Genomic DNA, 24,896 nt, shown 5'->3' with positions numbered 1-24,896 from the left:
TTTGTTTTTGTGTTAACTTTTTCTAGTCGTTCCACCGACGTTCGGATGACAACTTAGATCATTAAGCACGGGACTTCATTTTATTGCAATAGATCTACTTCGTTATTCCGATCTCTTGATATTTTGCAACATCTTCGAATTTGGAAAAGTGTCGTTCGACTGGTTAAAACCAATTTCAGAAATATGGAGTCCAAATGTTTCCTGGAGTCATGTTGTTACTCGTTATGCTGGTCAGCTTGTGGAAGCTATGGTAATGCTTCATGATGGTATATACAATTACTTTGCCCAAGGCTTCCAAAGTTCCAAGTTCCACCTTGAAGCTTTGATTGTACAGTTGTTACAGAAGGGTGCTTTGCATAATGTTATAAGACGTTCACCAATGTACACTTTGTCAGTCCGGCAAGGGCTAGTCTGATATGGGTGAATAGATAAACCCTGCGCAGGGGAAAAAGTATGCGTAGAAAAAACCAACGCCTCCCTCTCTTTCCCCCACAATCAAAGCCTCATTCATATCTCCACCTCTCTAGGTAACATCTCAAACTCTTTTCTAACCTTATCAGCATAGTTTTTCACCCTCTTTCTCCTGAGCCTTCTTATTTTAGATTCCCCCAACTCAATTTTTTCCCCACCCTTTAGAACTCTCTTTTTCTTCTGTTTTACTTTCGTTTTGGTAATTATGGCGGAAGAGGATGGTTTCATCCTTGAGAATGCAGCTCTAAAATCCTTGCAGAGGGACCTAGATAAGAAATGGAACCTCTCCCCCTCTTACCCACAATGCATAAGACTAGGGAAACTAAACCCAAATGAGTTAAAGGAATGGCAAAATTCTGTTATCGGTAAACTCTTTTCTCCCAAACGCTTTGCTGATGATGGTATTAAAGCCCAGTTGGTCAAACAATGGGAAACTAAATCTAAGATTATTATCTTAAAGTACGTTTTTCGGATAAAGATAGATGGATTTTGTCCTGGATAATGGACCTTGGATGATCCATGGCTACGTGATGTCTTTTAAAGCATGGGAGCCAAATAAATCTTTAAAGAGATATGATTTCCAATGTTTTAAAATGTAGATTCAGATATATGGGCTTCCAGCAGAGAGAAGACACTGGGAAGAGATACAAGCCATTGGAGGAGGTTTTGGTACAGTGGTTGTTTTAGATGCAGTTGGAGGTGCTGACAGTGGCTCTTCTTTCACTAGAGTTCAAGTTGAATTCCCAATGAAGAAAAGAGTGGTGGAAGAAACCACAACGGAACTGGATGAACGCACCGCTATACAAATTATTTTTAGATTTGAAAGGTTGCCTTTATGTTGTTATTTCTGTGGATTGATAGGGCATGATTACAAGGGAATGTGAAGATCTTGAAAAGCACCCAGAAGTCACATACAGGAAAGGTAAAGTCCATATACAAGCGTTATTATCATTAACCAATAGAGTCGGGGCGAGTTCTTACAAGTATGGAAAAGGTATCCAAGAACAGAAGGTCATGATATGGGATCCTGAGAAGGAGAAACGGGATGACAAAGATCTGAGACTAACTTTAGAAGAAATGAGAAAGGTAAAAGCTGGAAAACAAAAGTCTCCAGGACCAAGAATGGTAGGGCAGCCGGAAAAGATAACGGAAACTAAACAGGATAAAAAAGATGGGATGGAAACAAGTGGTCCACACTATGATGCTGTTAAACATAACGGAGGCCAGTCAGAGGAGACGAGTTCAGATGGTAAGGCAAAGGACAAAGAAGAGTAGGGTATGTTAGAGAACAGTGAGGGAGGGACACCTGGCATACCATATTTGGAAAAAAGTTGTGGTCCCGTGGAGGTATGTTTTGTAGAAGAAAATCCAGTGAGGGAAACTTGGGAATCAAGACTCAGGCAGATGAAGCTATGGGCCTAGAGAAGTGATATCTCTTGGGCCTGGAACTGGACAGGGAGAAGGCCCATCAGAGCTGGAAGTAGACGCCCAACAGGGCATGTACTGTGAACCTATCCAAAAGACCGGTTTAGAAGTTCTGGGCCTTAATAAGAAGGATCTGCTACATCTCGATCATCTGGTCCAATTCTATGCAGATACCGACCACGATACAAGTATAAACACACATGGTGAACCTTTTTTAGTGGGCACAAACCTAACTACCAACTTGGTGTTCCAAGACCGAGAGGGTACAGACCTAGTTCCTCTAGACTCTGTGCGAACCAAAGAAGGAAAGAATGTAGAAGTAAAAGGATTTCTAGGGAGTCATGCTGAGATTGTGAGCAGTTGAGAGATAGAATCCTTGGAAAATGTGGATGCAGCTAAGATTGATAAAGGAGTGCTCGAGGTGGAAGCGTGCCCACACACCTTTGAAAATAACATTCCTGGTTCAGAAATTTCGCTGGAAGAGCAAATCTTGGAGGGTAACCGTCATAATTTCAAAAGACCCTTGGACTTGAATGAAGCAGAGCTCTCTGAATTAAGGAACTATCAAGATCAGATCTAGAGAAGAAAAGAAAAATGGTGGACAGCAAAAACAATACCCCATGAGCTCAGAACAAGGGCAAGGGGAAGAAGAAACTGGAAAAGAAATATGCAAGGGAAGCTAGAAGAACACAAAGGCACTGGGAAGATGGCTTGGAGGAAAAAAAATAAAGAATCAAAAAGAAACACTGAGGAATAGAGGCATAAGAGGAAGATGGAAGGGTACGATGAAAGAGATGAAGAAAGGACTGGCAAGAAAATGAGAGTCTACTATCAGAATGGAATAGAGATCAAAGCTCAAGAAGTAGTAGAAGTGGAGTCAAGCACAGAGATTTCGAAAAATGATAGCAATACTGACCAAGTAAAGGGGAAACTGGGACAAAGCAAATTGAGGGGAGAAGGGAGGAATCCTGGGACCCAAGATATGCACTCTTGTTTGCTAAAAGCAAAGGTTATTACAAGGGTATCTTTGAGTTCGTGCCATTTGAGGAAAACAGTGAAAGTACGGACATACATGCTCGATCATAGAGGAAGAGACCCAGGAGACTCTAGTAATGGGAACATGGATACAAGCTCTGGCTCTGATGGAAGTGGAGGGGACGGTGGCTTACAGAGTAGTGTTCCTAAGGAGAACTATTCTACCAGTAATCCAAGTTACTACTCTTATGGGAATCCTAGCTCGGAATCAGGAGATACTGAAAGTGATGCTAGAAATGGGCATTCCACTGGAATAGGCTCGGATGATAATGACAAGTTTGGGATCTCTGGAGAAAGCTCAAGAGAAGGAACTGATAGTTTTTCTAAACAAGGGTTCGAGGCGGCTGTCCCAGAACAGCGGCCTCTTGGTCAATGAGTACAATCCTAGTCCTGAATTGTCGAGGTCTGGGTTCTGCATCGACAATTCATACTATTAAGGACCTCATCCGAGACATGAGCCGAATGTTATTTGTTGTTCAGAAACTAAAAGTAGTTAAAAAAAGATGGAGTTAGTTAGGAAGGAAATAAAGTACTTGGGAAGTTGTGTGGTGGATGCTGATGCTCTAAGGGAGGTCTAGCGGTCTTTGGAAACAGACTTCACGGTTGACATTCTGGGAGCACATTTGAATCACATTACAGGTAAAATTTCCAATGTTAATTCTAGTATAGAATGATTTTTTATTTTTGTTTATGGTAATCCCTGTTCCTATAAGAGGAAAGCTGTGTGGGATGATATTAGAAGGTTTGCTGGTATATATGGTTCCTGGGCCTTGGTTATTGTTTGGGGATTTCAATGCCATAGCTTCAATTCGTTAGATGAGAAGCATGGAGGGTCTGTTGTGCTCAGTAAAAGTATAATAGATTTCAATGAATTTATCAATGATCTAGGCCTTATAGATTTGGGTTTCAAGGGCCCAAAGTTTACATGGTCAAATAATCGCTCTTACAAAGCCCACATCCTTGAAAGGCTAGATAAAGCCTTTGCAAATCCCAATTGGTACCAATCATTTCCTGAAGCTTCAGTTAAAAATATTCCCAATGTGTCCTCTGATCACCTTGCCCTCATTATTACTCTCTCCTCACAAGAGGCCCCTACTGCAAAACCTTTTAGATTCTGTGAGATGTGGTTGAGGGATAGTACCTTCAAGGATACCATCAAGGAAGCATAACACTTAGAACAAGCTACATGGGGGAGCAATGTACATAGAAGACTGGAAGTTACCAAGGAGAGTCTGAGAACTTGGAACAAGGAAAAGTTTGGAAATGTGTATGTGGAGATCAAGAGGACAAAAAAGCAACTTGAAAGAATCCTAAGTGGGCCTATTACAGAATGGAAATATAATAAAGGTATTGAGTTGAGGGAGAAGTTAAAAGAAATGATGGAGAGGGAAGCTAGTTTATGGAGGTAGAAATCAAAACAAATATGGGTTAAAGACTATGCAAGAAATACAAAATACTTCCATTTGTCTACTCTATACAGAAGAAGAAAGAACAAGATCACCCAGTTAAAAGATTCTACTAGTGCATGGAGGCAAGGAAGGAAAGAAGTGGGAGAGGTTATTAATGAGTTTTTTGAAGAGTTGTTCACTTCCCACGCCAACATGATCCTGAGATCCTCAACCTTTTCAATCCTGTCATTTATGATAGAGAAAACAACATCCTGACTGAGGTTCCTTCTGATTCAGAGATCTGGAATGTGGTGAAAAAAATGGGAGCTCTTAAGGCACCTGTTCTTGATGGATTCCAATGAATCTTCTACCAACAATGTTGGGATATTATGGGTGAAACTATAATTTCTACTGTAAAAAAAATTCATCTTTGGACAATTCAATCCATCCTTCAATGAAACTTTCATAGCCCTCATCCCAAAAATCCCAAATCCTAACAATATAGTGAAGTTCAGACCTATCAGTTTGTGTAACTTTACCTACAAAATCATATCAAAACTGTTTGCCAATAGTCTCAAGTCATATCTTCATAAATTTATTTCACCTTTCCAAGGAGCTTTGGTGAAAGGAAGGTTTATAGGAGATAACATAGGACTTAATAGTGAGATTTTTCACAGCTTCGATCAGATGAAAAAGAAAAAACAATGATGGATGGCAATCAAAATGGACATGATGAAACCTATGATAGAGTTGAATAGGAATTCATTTATCAGATCATGGAAAAGATAGGTTTCTATGGAAAATGGATTTGCTTGATCAGAAAATGTCTGGAGTCTGTTTCTTTCAGAGTTCTCCTGAATAGGTCTCTTCTTAATACTATACTCCCTAAGAGAGGCCTAAGATAGGGTGATCCTCTCTCACCTTATTTGTTCATTCTAGTGTCTAAAGCTCTTTCTAGGATGATCCTGAAAGCTGAAAGTAAATGGGATCTCTCTGGTTTCAAGGTTAATAGGAACTCTCTCCCCATCTCCCACCTTCTCTATGCGGATAAGCTTATTATTTATAGCAAAGTTTTACTTATACTAATACTCGCAAGCGCACAAGGTCTATCGTAATAGGTGCGCAAGAACGAGGTCGATCCCACAGGGATTGCTGTTTATGGACAATTGAATACTTAAATATTACTTATCCTAATTCGACAATGTTGTTTTATCGAAATTTGGAATTAATTACTACTAAATCTATTTTATTTAACTACGATCTAAGAGATGACTAAACTAAATAATGGGGGTCTGTTAATTGGAGGGAATACTAGGACTATGACTCCATCTTGAACCGTTATTTGTATTTGGATGATTGGATTCTCTATTTCAGTTTTAATACGAGCGGCATTGGCAATGAGTATTGACCCGTCTCGATGATGTGAACGTGGTAACTCTTAATCGATAAGTATCTTCTAACGGTTCAACACTAAGGTCAGGGTCACATAAATATTCGTCTTCTTACAGCACGAATAGTACACAACCTGGACTTAAACAGTAAAAACGTGTTTAACTAATAACAAAAGTGACCAAACAATATCGCATGCATCACATACCATATGAAAGACTAAACCTTTTGTTAATTAATCATGAACAGTGAAGAATTTATATAAAAATAAAGCATACTGAAAATCAGATACCCAATCCCAAACACAAACAACCTGTTCCAGACTTCGTCTGTCCTAGTTTGGAACTTAGTTACGCATGATATATATAACAGTGAAAGTAAAAGTGAAAGAACCCATAAAACAAAACCGAAATCCTGCCGTAAAGGTTTCCCTTCTCTTCCACTTCCTCTGCGTCAACAGTTGCGTCCACAGCTTCGGTGTGCTGTTTTTCCTCCTGCCTTTTCAGCCAAGAGACTCCCTCTCTTTCACTGCTGTCCTTGCGTTCCAGCACCAGCCAAGAGCCTCCTTCTTCCCTCACTGCGCTTCCCTCTTTCCCAGCCAAGAACGACCACTTTTCTGCTGTCGCGCTCCCCTCACCTTCAGCTAAGCGCGCCCTCTTCTTTCACTGCTGTCTTTTCTCTGGTGCGTTTTCTTTTCCACCTTTTCAGCCCCCTTTGCCTTGCTCGCTCCCCTCCTCTTTATGCCCGAAAAATCCCCCTTGAAGGAAACTCCAGCTTTTTCCTTTTGTGGGAGCGATCTTTGGCTCAGGAAAATCTTCGTTACCATTTGTATGGGCGGGATTTGCGGGATTTCAGTTTTGTTCGCGATGGAATGAATTTGAACTGGAGAAGGAACTAAGGTGCGCTACGGTGCTTCTCGGGTGGACAGTAAATGGTGTGACCCTTAGTAAGTGGGTATGGGCTTTTGTGTATATGGGCTGGTCTATTTAAGTGCTAAGAATTGGCTTGGTGCACATGGTCCGGTCTTTAGCTCATGGGATTTTATAGTTGGGTACACTAATTCCTTCAAACTGACTTTAGCCCGCATGGTCCGAACTCAAGAATTCCAAACCACCAGTAACAACACAAGCTCCAAAGCTAGTAAGCTATAACCCACAGCCATGCCCCAATGCGAATAACATATATATTTCGCACCTCTAGACCAACGTACACACTGATATCTTCGATTCTCTTCAATATCAACAATATTAATCAAGTTATTCTAATTCCTGCAAAATCACCGAAAATACACTAACTTAATAAAACAAATAAAATAAACGGACTAACTGATATAAAATTGGGCGTAAATAATGTAACATTTACGTGCTTATCAAATACCCCCAAACTTACATTTTGCTAGTCCTCGAGCAAAACTATAACTAAACTAATAACAAAAACAAAAATTCTAACTCACTTTCGTAGGAATCACGATTACACTTAGCATGTGCAAGAAGCCTTTTAAACCCCTAGGTTTACCCTAGTGGACGAGTTTAGTCTCGTGAGAGTTTTCAGAGAAGATACTCACAAACTTCATCTATACTATAATGACTAAGAAATAACAGTAATGTTTCCTTAATTTAATCTCAGGTATTCATGCATCTCACTAGTAAGGAATAAAGAATACTCATTTTAAAACCTAAGTTAACATATGCATAATAATCAAATCATCTACAAATAAACATACATGCAATGAACAAAACTATGAAATGCAGTGGCAGGTCCGTTTCTGAAACTTCGGAATAGCGTCCCTAAGTAGGTCCTCACAAATATGTCAAGACAAAAACACTGATTTTTCCTCAAGTTTAAATTTCACTCCATTAATGCGGTGAGCACACTTTTCCTCTCAAACTCAATGACATCCAAAGGAGCCGAGGGTCGATCAAACACATCTGCCACTTACTATCACACCAACCTATTCCTAATTGAGCTAAAGGTCTTTATTAGGTGTTATGTATAAATTTAGGTGATAGTTTAAGAATAAATGGAATGGATAAACAAAATAGACAAGTCCGAGAAAATAAGGTCTTCAAATTCCGTAACTAGAGAAAGTCCTGTTCTTACTTTGCTTCTGCACTTTGTTTCCATCCTTAGCCCTTTTGTTTTGGCTTTTTGACTCCTTTGATTCTATTTTTGGAGTTCTAACTTTTTTTTTTATTTTATTTCTATTCATTTTTTTTTTTTGGATGGAAACTCTCTTTTCTTTATTTTTCTTTTGAAGCAACTAACAAATTCTTGATTTTCTACAGGTCTTTCTCATTTCTTTTCTTCATTTCATCCTATTTCTCAAACTTATCAAATGGGTAGGCTATTTTTATTTATTTATTATTATTATTATTATTTATATAAGGTAAGGAATTTGCGGTTTATGAAAAGGCTAATAAAAGGCTCAGTGGGGCGACTAGCGGAAAAAATATTCTTTAGGTTTGAATTTCTAGCTATATCGATCCAAAGATTGCCTAAATTCTCTTTTAGGATATGGTATGGTGATCAAGCAAGTGGACGTGTGTTTTCTCTATTCGGAATTAACTTCTCCCTTGTGTCATCACTCAGATATCTACTCATATGAGGCTTTTAGGCTAGATTCTCACTGGATATGTAAAATTAAGCACTCTAACCTAGGTCTCAGAAAAGTACTGCCAAGTACAAATATAACATTCATGCAAGACATTTATGAAAAGATGCAGAGACTATTACCTATATCTTAACCTAAGTTTCTTAATAACTATTCTTAATTCTAATGCTAATTGAGATTTCTAGACTATAATCATCATAGAAAAGGAAACAATACCACTACCCCTAAGTGCATAGTATACCTAAGTTTTATTTTTCGCTAAGCAAAACATTTTGTTCCCACCCCCAAACTTAGTTTAGACATTGTCCTCAATGTTGACAGATATGCTTAATTCCAAAAATTAATAACATGGACAAGTAAAAGAATAAGGAAAGAAGTTACCAATAGCTCCATGAACGAAAAATAAAACTCGAGTCACCAGAAAATTAGTACCTCACTAAAGATATAATATCGATAAAATAGAAAAGGAACCAATTTACTATGACGACTAACTTTGTGGCACATATCTCATTCCATAGAGTTACACGCCTCCAAAACACGGAGAAAAGGTGCTAAAGTGGAATGCATGAGATATCACGAAAGGTACACATGACTCAAAAATAAAAACATGGGTTGCCTCCCACAAGCGCTTACTGCTTAACGCCTCTAGCGCATCTAATGCTTCACACAACTGGTGGGCTTAGTGTCGCAACCATCCACAAATAAAAACATGCATATAGAATAAGCAAATGCGAACAATAAAATAGAAAATAAATTCCCAACTATTATGGCCATATTCATTGCTCCATCCTATTCACCGAACTCTATTTGGTTGTCTTCGCTTAGTTCAGTGGTGTTCGACCTGACCAGTCCTCAGAAAACTGGAAAATTTCGTGTCCACGGAGGTCGGGCGCGGGTCGCGCTCCACATGGGCGCTGGCGCGCTCGGGTGATTTTGGATTTACAGTGTTTTGGGCGTGGGTCGCGCTCAACTTGCCGCCGCCGAGTTGAATTTTCGGACGGCGTTTAGCGAAGTCGCTCCACATAAGCGCTGGTCGCTCGGCAATGTAATCTTGGTTCCAGGTTGTTGAGCGAAGAGTTGCGTTAAATCATGGCGCGCTTCGGTGTAAAATTCTCGACAAAGGCTAGCTGGTCGGTCGCTCATCCATCAAGCCTTGGCCTTCGAGTTTTTTTTACAATCTCTCTCGGGAATACTAAAAACATGGGTTGCCTCCCCACAAAAGCTTACTGATTAACGCCTCTAGCGACGAATGCTTCACACAACCGATCGCTATGTGGGCTTATCAACAAGCCGGATACTCAATCACCATGATAAATAGGATCAAGCGGACTTACCTCTTCCACATCCTGCCCGCCAAAACCGTCAAGGTATGGTTTCAAACGTTGACCATTTACCTTAAACACACGACCATCCGTAGGATCTTCTATCTCAACAGCACCATGAGGAAAAACAGTTTTAACAATGAAGGGACCAGTCCACCTAGAACGTAACTTACCAGGAAAAAGTCGCAAACGAGAATTATATAGCAAGACTTTTTTATTAGGTTCAAAAGACTTTCGAAGGATAGATTTATCATGAAAAATCTTAGTCCGCTCTTTGTAAATCTTGGCATTCTCATATGCCTCATTCCTTAACTCAGCTAACTCATTCAACTGAAGTCTACGTTGTGAACCAACCTTACGCATATCGAAGTTAAACGTTTTAATGGCCCAAAAAGCACGATGTTCCAATTCTACAGGCAAATGACATGCCTTTCCAAACACAAGCCTATAAGGAGACATACCAATAGGAGTTTTATAAGCAGTTCTATAAGCCCAAAGAGAATCATTAAGACGTTGAGACCAATCCTTACGGTCAGGTCGTACAGTCTTTTCTAAAATTCGCTTAATCTCCCTATTAGATACTTCAACTTGGCCACTAGTTTGAGGATGATATGGGGTAGCAAGCTTATGAGTAATAGAGTACTTTTTCATTAAAGATTCAAATGCTCGGTGTGTAAAATGAGTACCATTATCACTTATAATTGCACGAGGAGTACCAAAACGAGAAAATATATTATATTTTAAAAAGTTAACTACGACTTTATGATCATTCGTTTTACATGGCACCGCCTCAACCCACTTAGAAACATAGTCTACGGCAACAAGGATATAAAGATAACCAAAAGAAGGAGGGAAAGGACCCATGAAGTCAATACCCCATACATCAAAAAGTTCCACAACTAAAATAGGGGAGAGAGGCATCATGTTCCTATGGGAAATGTTACCTGTACGCTGGCATCTATCACAATTCACACAAAACTCATGTGCATCCCTAAATAGAGTAGGCCAATAAAAACCACACTGCAAAACCTTCGCAGCCGTCTTTTTAGGACCAAAGTGACCACCGCATGCATGGTCATGGCAAAACGAGAGAATACTATGAAACTCACTCTCAGAGACACATCTCCTAACAATTTGGTCAGGGCATGACTTAAACAAGTATGGATCATCCCAGAAAAAATTCCTAACCTCAGCAAGAAACTTAGATTTATCCTGTTGTCTCCAATGAGAGGGAAACTGTTTCGTTACAAGATAATTAAGAATATCCGCATACCAAGGCGATTGTGATATAACAAAAAGTTGCTCATCAGGAAAAGATTCATTTACAGGCAAAATATCAGTAGAAGATTCTACTATAAGTCTAGACAAGTGGTCAGCGACCACGTTCTCCGTACCCTTCTTATCCCTAATCTCTATATCAAACTCTTGCAACAAGAGTACCCAGCGAATCAAACGCGCTTTAGCATCCTTTTTAGTAAGGAGATACTTCAAAGCCGAATGATCAGTAAACACGACAACCTTAGACCCTATGAGGTAAGACCTAAATTTGTCTAAAGCAAACACAACAGCTAACAACTCTTTCTCAGTTGTAGTATAGTTCATCTGTGCATCATTAAGGGTTCGACTAGCATAATAAATAACATGGGGCAACTTGTCAAACCGTTGACCTAAAACAGCCCCAACTGCGTAGTCAGACGCATCACACATTAACTCAAAAGGCTCACAATCAATCGAGGTCAGTATGATAGGAGCGATGAGTCAACAAATGCTTAAGCTTCTCAAAAGCTTTTAAACAATCTTCATCAAAGACAAAAGCGACATCCTTACCAAGTAAATTGCATAAGGGACGAGAAATCTTGCTAAAGTCTTTAATGAAACGCCTATAAAATCCAGCATGACCTAAGAATGACCTAATATCTTTTACAGTCTTAGGTGGTGGAAGACCAGAAATGACATCAACCTTGGCCTTATCGACCTCAATTCCTTTGCTAGAAACAATATGACCAAGAACAATACCCTGTTGAACCATAAAATGACACTTCTCCCAATTCAACACAAGATTCTTCTCCTTGCACCTAATTAACACTAATTCTAAACGGTGCAAACCCTCATCAAAAGAATCCCCAAATACTGAGAAGTCATCCATAAACACCTCAAGAAACCTTTCTACCATATCGGAAAAAAAAATACTAAGCATGCATCATTTGGAAGGTACCAGTGCATTACATAATCCAAAAGGCATACGACGATAGGCAAAAGTTCCAAAAGGACAAGTAAAAGTAGTCTTTTCTTGATCCTCAGGGATAATACATATTTGGTAATAACCGGAATAACCATCAAGAAAACAATAATATTTATGACCGGCTAACCTCTCGAGCATCTGGTCAATAAACGGAAGAGGAAAGTGATCTTTCCTAGTAGCCAAATTCAACTTACGATAGTCAATACAAAAACGCCATCCGGTAGTCATACGGGTGGGCACTAACTCGCCCTTTGAATTCTCAACAACTGTAAGCCCAGACTTTTTAGGGACAACCTGAACAGGACTCACCCATTTACTATCGGAAATGGGATAAATGATACCCGCATCTAACAACTTGAGAACCTCGGCTCTCACTACCTCTTTCATGTTAGGATTAAGCCGTCTCTGAAACTCACGGGTTGGTTTAGCATCCTTCTCAAGATGAATATGATGCATACAATCAGTTGGGCTTATACCATTAATATCAGCAATATTCCACCCTAAAGTCGCTCTATGCTCTTTAAGAACCCTAATCAATTTACCTTCTTGTTCATTATCTAGATTAGAAGCAATAATAACCGGCAAAGAATCATCGTCCCGAGAAAAACATACTTAAGAGTATCGGTAATGGTTTCAACTCTAGCTTAGGAGGACTCTCTATAGAAGAGACTGGGGTAGACTTCGGATGGAGTCGATGCTCTATTGTGGCTCTCCACTTATCGGTTTCTAAAATTGGGGTTGCATCCAAAGAACGATTAACTTCACAAATTACATCATCCACATCACAACCACTACCGAATTAGTTAAACAAGACTCAAGAGGGTCATTAGAATAACTCTCCAAGAAAGTCTCGTGAACTATACTATCAATAAGATTAACGTCCCAAAAATCATCGGGTTCGGAGGTTCTTGACCCACATTAAACACATTAAGTTCTCAGTAGTCATATTACCAAAAGAAAGTTTTAACACTCCATTACTGACAGCTTAATGATAGCATTAGAACTCGGGCTAAAAAGGGACGACCTAAAATGACCGAAATATGGTGTTTAGGATCTTGAACAGGTTGTGTATCCAGAACAACAAAGTCAACAGGGAAATAAAATTTATCAACCTGAATCAAAACATCCTCAACAACACCACGTGGAATCCTAATAGACCTATCCGCCAAAGAGTAATTGATGTAGGTTTCAACTTACCAAGACCAAGCCGTAAATAAACCTGAATAAGGCAACAAATTAACGCTAGCTCCTAAATCAAGTAATGCTTTCTCAATCATATGATCACCAATAACACAAGAAATAGTAGGGCATCCTGGATCTCTAAACTTAGGTGGAGTTTGGTTTTGGATAATAGAACTCACTTGCTCATTTAGGAAAGCTTTCTTGTGCACATTCAACTTACGTTTTTGTGTACACAAATCTTTAAGAAACTTGGCATAGGAAGGAACTTGTTTTATAGCATCAAGTAACGGAATATTTATTTGAACATGTTTAAACATTTCCATTATTTCGTTAAGATTAGAACCTTTCTTAGCCGGAATCAAACGTTGGGGAAAAGGAGCTTTAGGTATATAAGATGGCACAGGGTTAGTCTCCACAGCAGTAGGAGGTTCTACACCCTTCCTAGAAGTATTATGACTATTAGATTCACTCACCTCACCTTCCTCCTTCTCACACTCTATAGGATCGATCTCGACCTCGGCCCTTAGACATCTCAACCCTATTATCAACACGTTTTCCACTCCTAAGAACGGTGATAGCCTTGGCTTGCTCCCCGTGAGCCCTGGTTTAAGTTAGAACTTATTTCCAACCGACTCTTGGATTAGCTACCGGTTGACTAGGAAACCTGCCCTTGTCCCTCTCATTCAAAGTATTAGCAATTTGACCTATGGTGATTTCAATCTTCCTAATGGCTTCGAGCATTATCCCGAGTAGCCGTTTGACCGGCTTGCATAAACCTGTTGCGTTGTGTCCGGAATTTCATGGTGTTTTGTGTTAATTGAGCAATGGCCTCTTCTATAGGTGAAAGTTTAGGTGGTTGAGGTGCATCTTGTAATGCTTGGGTTAGAGTTAACCACGGGGCCTCCCCGATGTATACCTTTAGACCAAGACAAATTGGGATGGTTCACGCCATCCGTGGTTATCGTGTTAGAAAAGGATTATTGCCCGGCTTTTGGTATGAATTAAAAGCATTGACTTGTGCATTTACCCCGGGCAATTATCTATAACGTGATCAAGACTTTCACACAACAGGACACCGGGGACTTCAACATTGGCTCTGGAGCTAGAGACTTTGTCTCTTTTTCTAGCTTCGAGAGCTTCAACTCTTCTAATTAAAGCGGCCATCCTAGCTAAGCTTAGGTGTTAAATTCCTTGTCAACACGAACAAACCCTTCAGTGTAGTAGTACTACTAGCCACCTTCTTAGGCTCACGACTAGTTTCCCATTCTTTGGACCTTCTCGGAGACTTCTTCTAAAAAGGTCCACGCTTCTTCTATCTTATCACGAAATCTCCAAGACTCATGGTCTCAATCATAGCCTTAGAATTAAAATCGAGACCCTCATAGAGAATCGCACTAGCCTACCGTTCTCTAGGCGTGGTTAGGACACTGCAAGAGCATGTCCTTAAACCTCTCCATACACTTCCATAATGACTCTCCATCGGTTTGGCAAAAGATGACAAGTCTTTTTCTAAAAGCGATGCGCCTTATGATTAGGGAAAAAGTTTTTAAAACACAATGCATAACTTTTCCCATCCCGTTATGGAATTCGATGGGAGAGTGTGAAACCAACTCTTGGCTTTTTCTTTAAGAGAAAAAGGGAACAATTTTAATTTTATAGCCGTCACTAAATTGTTGAAGCTTAATAGTCCCACAAATATCCTCAAATTCCCTCACATGAAGATATGGGTCTTCCTCTTCCGTTCCCCTAAACTTAGGAAGGAGCCCCAGCAGATTGGGCTTCAACTCAAAGTGATTAGCATTGGTTGCAGGGGGAACGATGCAAGATGGTCGGGTTGTCCTAGTAGGATATATATATTCCTTAATAGATCTAGGTACTTGGGCAACCACGTTATTGTTATTACCCTCCATGTCAGTAAAAATTGGTGTATTGCCAACAAAAGTTTCGGGTACCTCTAATTCGGGATGCCTAACTCTCATAAGGAGAGTGCGTTCAATCTCAGGATCAAACGGTGTAACAGGTGTGTTATCAGACCGAGTTACTACCATAAACTACTTCTAAAACCTAAGACTCTAATAAAAGATGCAGACAATTCACACAAACAATACCAAACAAAAATTACAACCCAGATTGAATTTTAAAACTTGTTTAATATATATTTGCTCCTAAACCCAAATCACACGATTCCCAGTTCTTGTGCAAAAGCACCGTCACTCGATCCACGCGTAAAAAGGTTTTCCTAGTGAGCGGGCTAAAACCTCGTCCCTAATGCAAGATGCCTAAGGTCGGTCAATGTGATTTAACCTTCCTAAATGCAAGAAACAATAAAACAAGCACGACCCTACCTAAACAAACAAAATTCAATCCCACAAAGGAAAAAGACGTACCTCCCGTGAGCCTTCGAGGGCTACTTGCGGCGCCGGGTGACGACGAAGAAGCACTTCACAACGCGTCACAACAAAGTCACGACTATCCCTTGTAAGAAGAAATATATGCTTAATTATCTGCAAAAAATAACTGAAATTAGATCGTAAACTATGAAATAATATAACTACGACTAAACTTAAACTACTTAATCACGATAAATAAAACTTTAAAACTCAATTGTACTACTACAATCCCCGGCAGCGGCGCCAAAAACTTGATAGGAAATTAACCAGCCTAAATAAACAGGCTAATTAAATCTTATTTTACTTATACTAATACTTAAGCAGTTTACAAGGTCTATCGTAATAGGTGCGCAAGAACGAGGTCGATCCCACAGGGATTGCTGTTTATGGACAATTGAATACTTAAATATTACTTATCCTAATTCGACAATGTTGTTTTATCGAAATTTGGAATTAATTACTACTAAATCTATTTTATTTAACTACGATCTAAGAGATGACTAAACTAAATAATGGGGTCCGCACATTAATGGAGGGAATACTAGGACTATAACTCCATCTTGAACCGTTATTTGTATTTGGATGATTGGATTCTCTATTTCAGTTTTAATACGAGCGGCATTGGCAATGAGTATTGACTGCCGTCTCGATGATGTGAACGTGGTAACTCTTAATCGATAAGTATCTTCTAACGGTTCAACACTAAGGTCAGGGTCACATAAATATTCGTCTTCTTACAGCACGAATAGTACACAACCTGGACTTAAACAGTAAAAACGTGTTTAACTAATAACAAAAGTGACCAAACAATATCGCATGCATCACATACCATATGAAAATAAAGCATACTGAAAATCAGATACCCAATCCCAAACACAAACAACCTGTTCCAGACTTTGTCTGTCCTAGTTTGGAACTTAGTTACGCATGATATATATAACAGTGAAAGTAAAAGTGAAAGAACCCATAAAACAAAACCGAGATCCTGCCGTAAAGGTTTCCCTTCTCTTCCACTTCCTCTGCGTCAACAGTTGCGTCCACAGCTTCGGTGTGCTGTTTTTCCTCCTGCCTTTTCAGCCAAGAGACTCCCTCTCTTTCACTGCTGTCCTTGCGTTCCAGCACCAGCCAAGAGCCTCCTTCTTCCCTCACTGCGCTTCCCTCTTTCCCAGCCAAGAACGACCACTTTTCTGCTGTCGCGCTCCCCTCACCTTCAGCTAAGCGCGCCCTCTTCTTTCACTGCTGTCTTTTCTCTGGTGCGTTTTCTTTTCCACCTTTTCAGCCCCCTTTGCCTTGCTCGCTCCCCTCCTCTTTATGCCCGAAAAATCCCCCTTGAAGGAAACTCCAGCTTTTTCCTTTTGTGGGAGCGATCTTTGGCTCAGGAAAATCTTCGTTACCATTTGTATGGGCGGGATTTGCGGGATTTCAGTTTTGTTCGCGATGGAATGAATTTGAACTGGAGAAGGAACTAAGGTGCGCTACGGTGCTTCTCGGGTGGACAGTAAATGGTGTGACCCTTAGTAAGTGGGTATGGGCTTTTGTGTATATGGGCTGGTCTATTTAAGTGCTAAGAATTGGCTTGGTGCACATGGTCCGGTCTTTAGCTCATGGGATTTTATAGTTGGGTACACTAATTCCTTCAAACTGACTTTAGCCCGCATGGTCCTAACTCAAGAATTCCAAACCACCAGTAACAACACAAGCTCCAAAGCTAGTAAGCTATAACCCACAGCCATGCCCCAATGCGAATAACATATATATTTCGCACCTCTAGACCAACGTACACACTGATATCTTCGATTCTCTTCAATATCAACAATATTAATCAAGTTATTCTAATTCCTGCAAAATCACCGAAAATACACTAACTTAATAAAACAAATAAAATAAACGGACTAACTGATATAAAATTGGGCGTAAATAATGTAACATTTACGTGCTTATCACAAAGCTACTCTAGGAGAAGCTGGATGCCTAAATTCTATCCTAAAGAAATATTGTAATGCCTCTGGACAAAAAGTTAGCCAAGAAAAGTCAAGTGTCTTCTTCAGTAAAAATGTCCATGCTAGATACCAAAGACAGCTAATGGGATTATGGAAAGTAAAAAGACTGAATGAGAAGGACAAATATATGAGATCCCCAATAATAGTAGGGAGAAAGAAGACTGAGACTTTCTCCTACTTGGTGGACTCCCTAGTATTAGGTTGGAAGGCAAAGGTTCTATCCCAAGCAACAAGGACTACCCTGATCAAAAGTGTATGCCAAGCAGTCCCCATATATGCTATGGGGGCCTATAAATTACATGTGAAAATCACTGATAGACTAGAGAAGATCAATAGGGATTTTTGGTGGAATGGGTCTCCAGAATCCAATGCTTTGCACACTCTAAGCTGGGACAAATTATGTAGATCAAAGTGTCAGGGCGGTCTGGGTTTCAGGAAGGCAAGGATATGAATATAGCCATGTTAGGGAAAAACATTGCTGGAGATTGCTAACTGATTCTGAGTCCCTTTGGGCTAGGTACTTTAATAGTATCTATGCTTGGCAATGGGGAAGAGAAGAAACTGTAACTGCAGAGGTAAAGAAATCTTATTTTTGGAGAGGTATTACCAAGGCTTTGCAAGAATTAAAAGGTGGTTTGGTTTGGAAAGTAGGGGATGGATCTAAGGTCTCTATCCTTTCTGAAACTTGGATTCTAAACAACTCACCCATATACCTGGGAAATAAGCTATTGACACCTATAACTCTAACATTCTGAGGGTGGATCAAGTTATTAACACCTATAACTCAGAATGAAATCATGACAGACTAGGAGCACTAGAGACAGATGATCACCTGATGATCCACTATGAATGAGAACTGATGATCAGAAGGATAGGACTCTGAAAACATGGATTGAATAGTTTGTAAACTGGAGCACAACAAAGGAAGATCCAGATATTAAGTTTGCTGGTTACTATAGTATTATGATGCTAAGGGAAATATGGTCGAGTAGAAACTCTCTTTGGTTTCAAAAAATGACCTCTCAAAACCATTTGATTTATGAGAGAGCTGGTAGAAGGACTTCAAAGGCCCTCACTGCATATAACTCAGAAGAACCTTCAAGCTCTGAGAGCAACCCTGACAATGGCATAGACTTTAACTTTTCTAAAAATAGAATAGGGAATGTTTCTTATCATGATTGGAATAAGACCTTATTTTATGGTTGATAAGAGCCTAAAATTGTAGTTTTAACCCCTTAACAATATTACTTTTAGACCAATTATGTGATTAATAAGTAAGAGTTAGTACTGTTATCGTGTTATTATGTATTACAGACATTGGAGTCGAATACGTGCAGAAACGCATCCCTTTTGCGAGATAAAGAAGCAAAGGTTGGTTGCTAAGAAGTTCTATGATTAAAGGCCAAGATTCAAGGAGAAAAATCTTTTTTAAAGCCCGGTCAAAGCTGAAAAGTCAAAGTCAACGCGGACAGAAATAGCGCACAAAAGTCAATTGAACTTCCGAAGGCCGAATCTTTGGACTCAGACCTTGGAATTGGGCCTACTTTATGTCAAAACAACCGGCTCAGAACGAGCTTTCTAATGGTCTAAGCCTTGACACAATTAGAAGAGCAGAAGTGGAAGAAAAGGCTGTTGAAGTCATTTCCAACTGAAAACCCCTTTGTGGACTGAAATAATGAGGTTTTGGGCTCTATTTTCCGGCCCAAAACATGACTTCAAGCCCATGCACGAAATTGTGGATCTGGTCTCTTCTATATCAACAGACAAAAGCTTAGCTCTTAAGTTACTTAGTTTTACTTCATAAAAATTAGTTTTTAGAACAATAAGTACTTAGTGTTTACTTAGTTTTTACTTAGTCAATTAGTTTTAGTTAGTTTTAATTAGTGAATGATCAAAATACTTAGTTTTAATTCATTAGTTAGTTTTAGATCTAGTTAATTAGCATCAAATTAGTATTTAGAACAAGATTTAGTTTTTAGAATTAATAATTAGTTTGTATTTCAAGTTTTAGTTAATTCAATTCAATTCCAGTTATTTTAATCAAGTTTAGTTTAATTTAATTATGTCTTATTATTATTGTTTAATGTTAATGAATCCAATGAAACTAGGCTAAAAACTCCATTAAAAGAGTTTTATGAAGTCTATATGAGGGTTATGATTGTTCGTCTTTAGTTTTCTTATTGTCTTTTGTGCTTCAAGTTCAAGTTCTATAGTTATCTAGAGATAGAGATTATAGAAGTTGAACTAGAGAAAGGAAACTCTACAAAGAGATTTGTGGAGGAGAATTTCTCTTATGCTAATCATATCTTAGTACAGAGATTGCTAGAATTGGTTAGGGATCAATAATAAATTGTGGTTTTTTTTTGTTTTACCTTGTGTAGATTAATAAAGGTTAAAATTGAAACATGAGAAACTAGTTAGAATAATCATAACTTCACATAGATGGATTAATCCTTCCTCTATGTTCTTCCTATTCATTAAATTCACTTTTTAATTGCTTAGTTTAAATTAGTTTATTGCATTGTTATTTTAAATAAATTATTTTTAGTTCACTACTACAGAATGACACTTATACCATTGTTTTTAAGTGTGGTATAAATATATTTACCACTGTTATACAACCGTGACAATAGGTGGTGTGGTATATAATAATAGCAAAACTATAGTATATATGTTTAACGGATACCACGGTTTTTCAAAGAACCGTGGTTTGTATGCCCATTATATACCACGGTTGTCAACAGAACCGTGGCATATAAGCTATTGAAACCATGGTTTATATTAGTGTATGTGTTATAATACCGTGGTATATAGTTATACTAAACACTACGGTTTATGCCAAACCGTGGTATATATATATATATATATATATATATATATATATATATATTTTTTTTTTTTTTTTTTTTATAATAATGCTAGTAACAGTCTTCCACTTAAAACCGAACCTCCGCATAACAAAATTTACACAGCCTGCCTACATACAACATTTCCATCTTCCCAACAAATTCCAAAATGTACAATAACTATCAAACATTGCAAAAAAAGATAATAATAATAAATAAAAAAACTCCTATTAATTTTTTGAGTGCACTAAGAAAACAAACTTCAAATTCCTTTTCATAAATTATAAAGGTAAGACTCATAAATTAAACTGGAGGCGAACATAGCTAAAACTCATCCTCATTAAGCCCATTAAAACACCCCATTTTCTGGATGAACTGAATAATATCGAGTCGAACACCGTCAAGTTCATCTTGCGTGTATGTCTCCTTCAGTTCTAAATTTGTTATCTGGATGAGTCAAAGCACAACATGTGGAGTTACTATATAAGAATAAGGCAAAGTCGTTGAGCCAAATAAAGTGTTTGTCAAAACTTTCAATACCTTATTTTCAAATGATCCAGTTGAACAAGCTTCTACTATTTCCCTCATAAACTTCATTGTATAATACCCACACTCTGTACCACCGGTTGATATGAGCCCTAACATATAGACTCACAACATATGTAAACATATACTTTTCAAAGAAAAAAAAACAATAATGTGTAGGATTTGTTTACCTTGATCTTGTCCCACTTCAAATGAACTCGTTTCCCATCAACCCTTTGCAATTTGAGGACCGCGACTTCACAATAAGATAAATGCAAAACATTTAATTCACATATATGGTATCAATGTTGGCACGAGGATAAACTCCAAACCTACATGAAACAGTCACATGCTCCAAGGATGGTTAAAGATGACATACAAAGAACCGAGAACTTAGGTACATGCATAAACAAGCTAGGCCAACCCATCCACAAAAAATGCCATGTATGTTATAAAAAGTGCATTAAAGAGCCTCTCTACTGCCTCAAACAAATCTTTTGATGGATTGGAGCTATTTACATCACCTTGGGCAAGACGATGCCAAAATGCAAATTTCAAGAAATTAATCCTTTTCCGAATCCTAGAGCGCACAATTCAAGTGTATATGAACATTTTCTTTCGCGTGTATGTGGCTCACAATTAACACTCTTTACTAATTATCTTCAACACAATTAACACTCTTCACCAATTACCTTCAGCATCTGTCATAGGTGTTTTAGATTTGAGTGCTACTGAAAATTTATGTTCTCAGATAGAAATTAACTAAGTATACAAAAGATTGTAGAAATATAAAATGAAACAAACCTGATTGAGGATCCCTTGATTGGCCTTTTAACCTGAAACAAAAGAATATAACGAGAAACAACAAATAATAGATTCAATTTTAGCACTTTTTAATAAGCAACCGAAACTCTTGTTCCATCTCTCTATCACTTACAATTTCTATTGAACAATGCAAAAAACTACAATATCTTATTGTTAAGATAATAGATCTGCACCATAAGGGTTTTAATTATCCAGAAGTTATCTAAAAGTTCATAGCTTGCAGGAATATCAATGCCAACAATTTCAAAAGAAGAAGAGGAGGAAGGAGCCTCAAAGTTAAAAATACAATCCAATCCAGTTAATGAGACAATGGAAGCAAATCGAGACTCACCTTCCAGTGGTAATCTTTAACTCAAAGTATCAAAAGGGCCCTATGAAGTACATAAAGCAAATAATCCTAATCATGATGTGTCTGAATCTTTCTTCATGATGTTCATATTAAACTCAACCTAAGAGGGCTTTCAACAGTCTTCAAGTCTGGATTTTTGAGTCAGATGAATTGTTCAAACTTCCCAGTATGTTATTTAGAAGCTTCCCCTTATCATCCACAACTGGTCCGACTTCATCCGGAATGAAGGAGAAGGTCTTAGAAGGCTTCTTCCGTCGTCCTCCAATGAGAATCTCTCGGGTTTTATCCACCCAAACCTCAGACGAAAGCTTAGACTTGTTCCTACAAGAATCCACAAGATCGTCACTGTCATCTAACCTACTCTTTTTTCCATTGTCATCCTTGTGCCATGAATCAAGAAGTCGTAGGAGCGAGCTGTCTTCCTCACTCTTCCTGGTCACCCTTTTTCCATCCAATCCATCTCTGACGGGAGACTCTCCATCGGAATCTGAAAACTCATCTGACAAATAAAACTTGTCATCAAAATCTAAATTTTCCTTTCCTTCCTTTGATTCTGCATTATTCTCTAACCTCATGTAGTTATTGGGCTTAGAGATAGGCCCAAGTTCCTTCCACGAACTATCAGGATCATTGTCCTTCCACGCACTATCAGAATCCGAGTCACTTGCCTTTTTGGCACCATCATTCTCCCATACACTCTTGGGGATAACAGCTTTTGATGATTTTGCTGAAGATAAAACAAAATTGAACTCTACGGCTATCCCGGGGATTGTTTCCAATAAGCCTGCCAATTTCGGGTAACCAAGCTTCTGATAATCCAAAGCGTACCCATATTTTTCAAGAAACATAGTTTTGAAGCAGCTCATACCGAACCCTGCTGGTTGGTTCTTTAAAGTTTCCAAAGACAAGTTTACGACAATCTGCTAATATCTCACTTTTGGACTTCCCACAAGCAACTTTGTTCCTTTCATTAGAACACCTTCTGATCAAGTAACTGTCGCTTTTGTTTCCATTTCCACTCCCATGATTAACTGATCTCTGCAAGTTAGAGTTTGACAAATCTGATGAAAACAAAGAACTCAATCCATTTGAAATGTGAGACTTAGATCACGAGGTCATTGATGTAGACAAAGGATGAATTAGTGCAAAAGGGAAAGTTCGAGAGATGTTTTCTTCTACCCATTTCTTCTCGAAAATTATTACATCTATTAAGTGATTGAGATCATCAATGGAAAGAGTGTTAAGATGTGGAGCATAGACCTTCGCAATCTAGCATGCAAAATTTGTTCCCTGCAGAAATCCAGATCAATAAGAACTCTGATTAAAACTATACTATCAGGGAATGGTGTTCTCAAAGTTTTGCAAAAATGTAGATACTATCAAATAAATATATGGGAGAAGGTGGCGGCGACTATAAGAGATGTAGGGACATGGCAAGGCAAAATGAATCAATTCTTCACATACAAATTCACATTTTAAACGAAAACATATTAAATTCAGAAATTAAAGTAAACATTGGAAACACTGGAAATCTAATATGCAGGAGTGTCACCAACATATTATTTGACATATCCGGTGGAGTAAAGTGTTGTTTTCCTTACACAGCAATAAGCTGCCTCAATATGACATTCACATTGTTCCAGTTTATCGGATCCTCAGAGACTTACATACCTTCAGCCTACTCAAGAATTGTGCTTGCATTGCTCACTCCCTTTTGCCTGGGTTCTATTACCCTAAAACAGAAAAAGTGCTAATTTCAATGCTTACAAAGGCAAACCATAAGCTAAAGGAAAACTAAAAGAATGTGAAAAAAAAGAAAAGAAAAGAAAGACAACTTAAAATGCTACATCAAAGAGGGACATAACAAAATGGATAAGAAAACCATTAGTTTGTTCCACATTAGTGTGAGTTGTTGTAAAACACTCTATCGATGTAAGCATTTTATAAATAAGTCTGAAACGAGTTGGCCTATTCTTTCCTGCTGTTGAAGAACCCTTTATTATATTAAAGGGCTCATGATCGGCCGGTGGTTTCAGTAGCACCACCGATTAAAATGGGGGTAAGAAAATGAACAAAATCCAAGATTTGATCGATGTCGGTTGAAGAATCTGTTGATCTACTGGCATCGAAGGAGGAGGCGAAGTCGGGAACAGGAGGTTTTTTCACTTTTGGATGGATAGGAAAGATGGGAGCAAGAAATGCTATAACCAAGTCAGACTTTAACCGCAAATTGACTTTCTAAGAAGAAACCAAAACATTAGAAGAGCCCAGTCGTTCTAGCAGCGGCAAGAGATCAATAAAACCAGCGGCGGGAATGACCCGGATAAACAAGATTAGCTTCTACCCCCTATTCAAGATTCAATTTACTTAGTGAGACAATTGAGGAGCTCAATGATATCTATTATCGACCGACTTTAGTTTCTTTCTTTTGGAGAGCTAATGCTTGAAAGGTGAGTTCATTCTATCACTCAAAAGTGAAAGACTGCTTTGAATTCACGCTAGTGGAATTTGAGAAAGGAAGGAAACTTCGTACTTGTGGGGAGAAGGTCCGCCACCGTGTCCCTCGTTTCATTTCATTTGAGGCGTCTCGGTTCGGCTTTGACGGTTATCCTCCCGTGTCCCTATTTGTTCAGTAGGTGGCGTGAACTCCTCTCAGAAAGGGAGGGACAGAGGGACACCATGCAAGAGAGACAGAGGGCATGGATCCATTCCAGCATAAGTGAAACCAATTCACACTGTCTCACTGCCACCATTCTATTCCAAATACAGGAGCTTGAATCCCGACAGAATTCCAGTAAGAGGCATTTGTGTTGTACTTATAGTTAAACCAAGCCACGTCCGATGGTAAATGGTTAATGAGAGAGACTAGAAAGCTTCCTGACGCTTCCGGGAAAAA

At 38.7% G+C, this 24,896-nt stretch overlaps 1 protein-coding gene across 1 annotated transcript; it reads left to right on the top strand.

Annotated features, from left to right (window-relative positions):
• Positions 1-3,434: 3,434 nt before the first annotated feature.
• LOC147515209 (uncharacterized) lies at positions 3,435-4,100 on the top strand. The gene is made up of 2 exons (XM_086592826.1): positions 3,435-3,503; positions 3,645-4,100. Exons 1-2 carry the CDS (start codon positions 3,435-3,437, stop codon positions 4,098-4,100), a joined length of 525 nt encoding a protein of 174 aa, XP_086448952.1.
• The last annotated feature ends 20,796 nt before the right edge of the window (positions 4,101-24,896 follow it).

Source organism: Coptis chinensis, chromosome 2 (assembly GCF_015680905.1).
Source record: "Coptis chinensis isolate HL-2020 chromosome 2, ASM1568090v1, whole genome shotgun sequence".
NCBI lineage: Eukaryota > Viridiplantae > Streptophyta > Magnoliopsida > Ranunculales > Ranunculaceae > Coptis > Coptis chinensis.
The sequence above is the reverse complement of the archived record's forward strand: the minus strand, read 5'-3'. Positions and strand labels throughout refer to the sequence as shown.

What these genes read in the sequence shown, in the direction of transcription:
- LOC147515209 (XM_086592826.1), top strand. Translation starts at nt 3,435, where the DNA reads ATGGAGTTAGTTAGGAAGGAAATAAAGTACTTGGGAAGTTGTGTGGTG. An exon ending in ATGCTGATGCTCTAAGGGAG is followed by an intron (nt 3,504 to 3,644) that starts GTCTAGCGGTCT and finishes TGTTCCTATAAG; the next exon opens with AGGAAAGCTGTGTGGGATGA.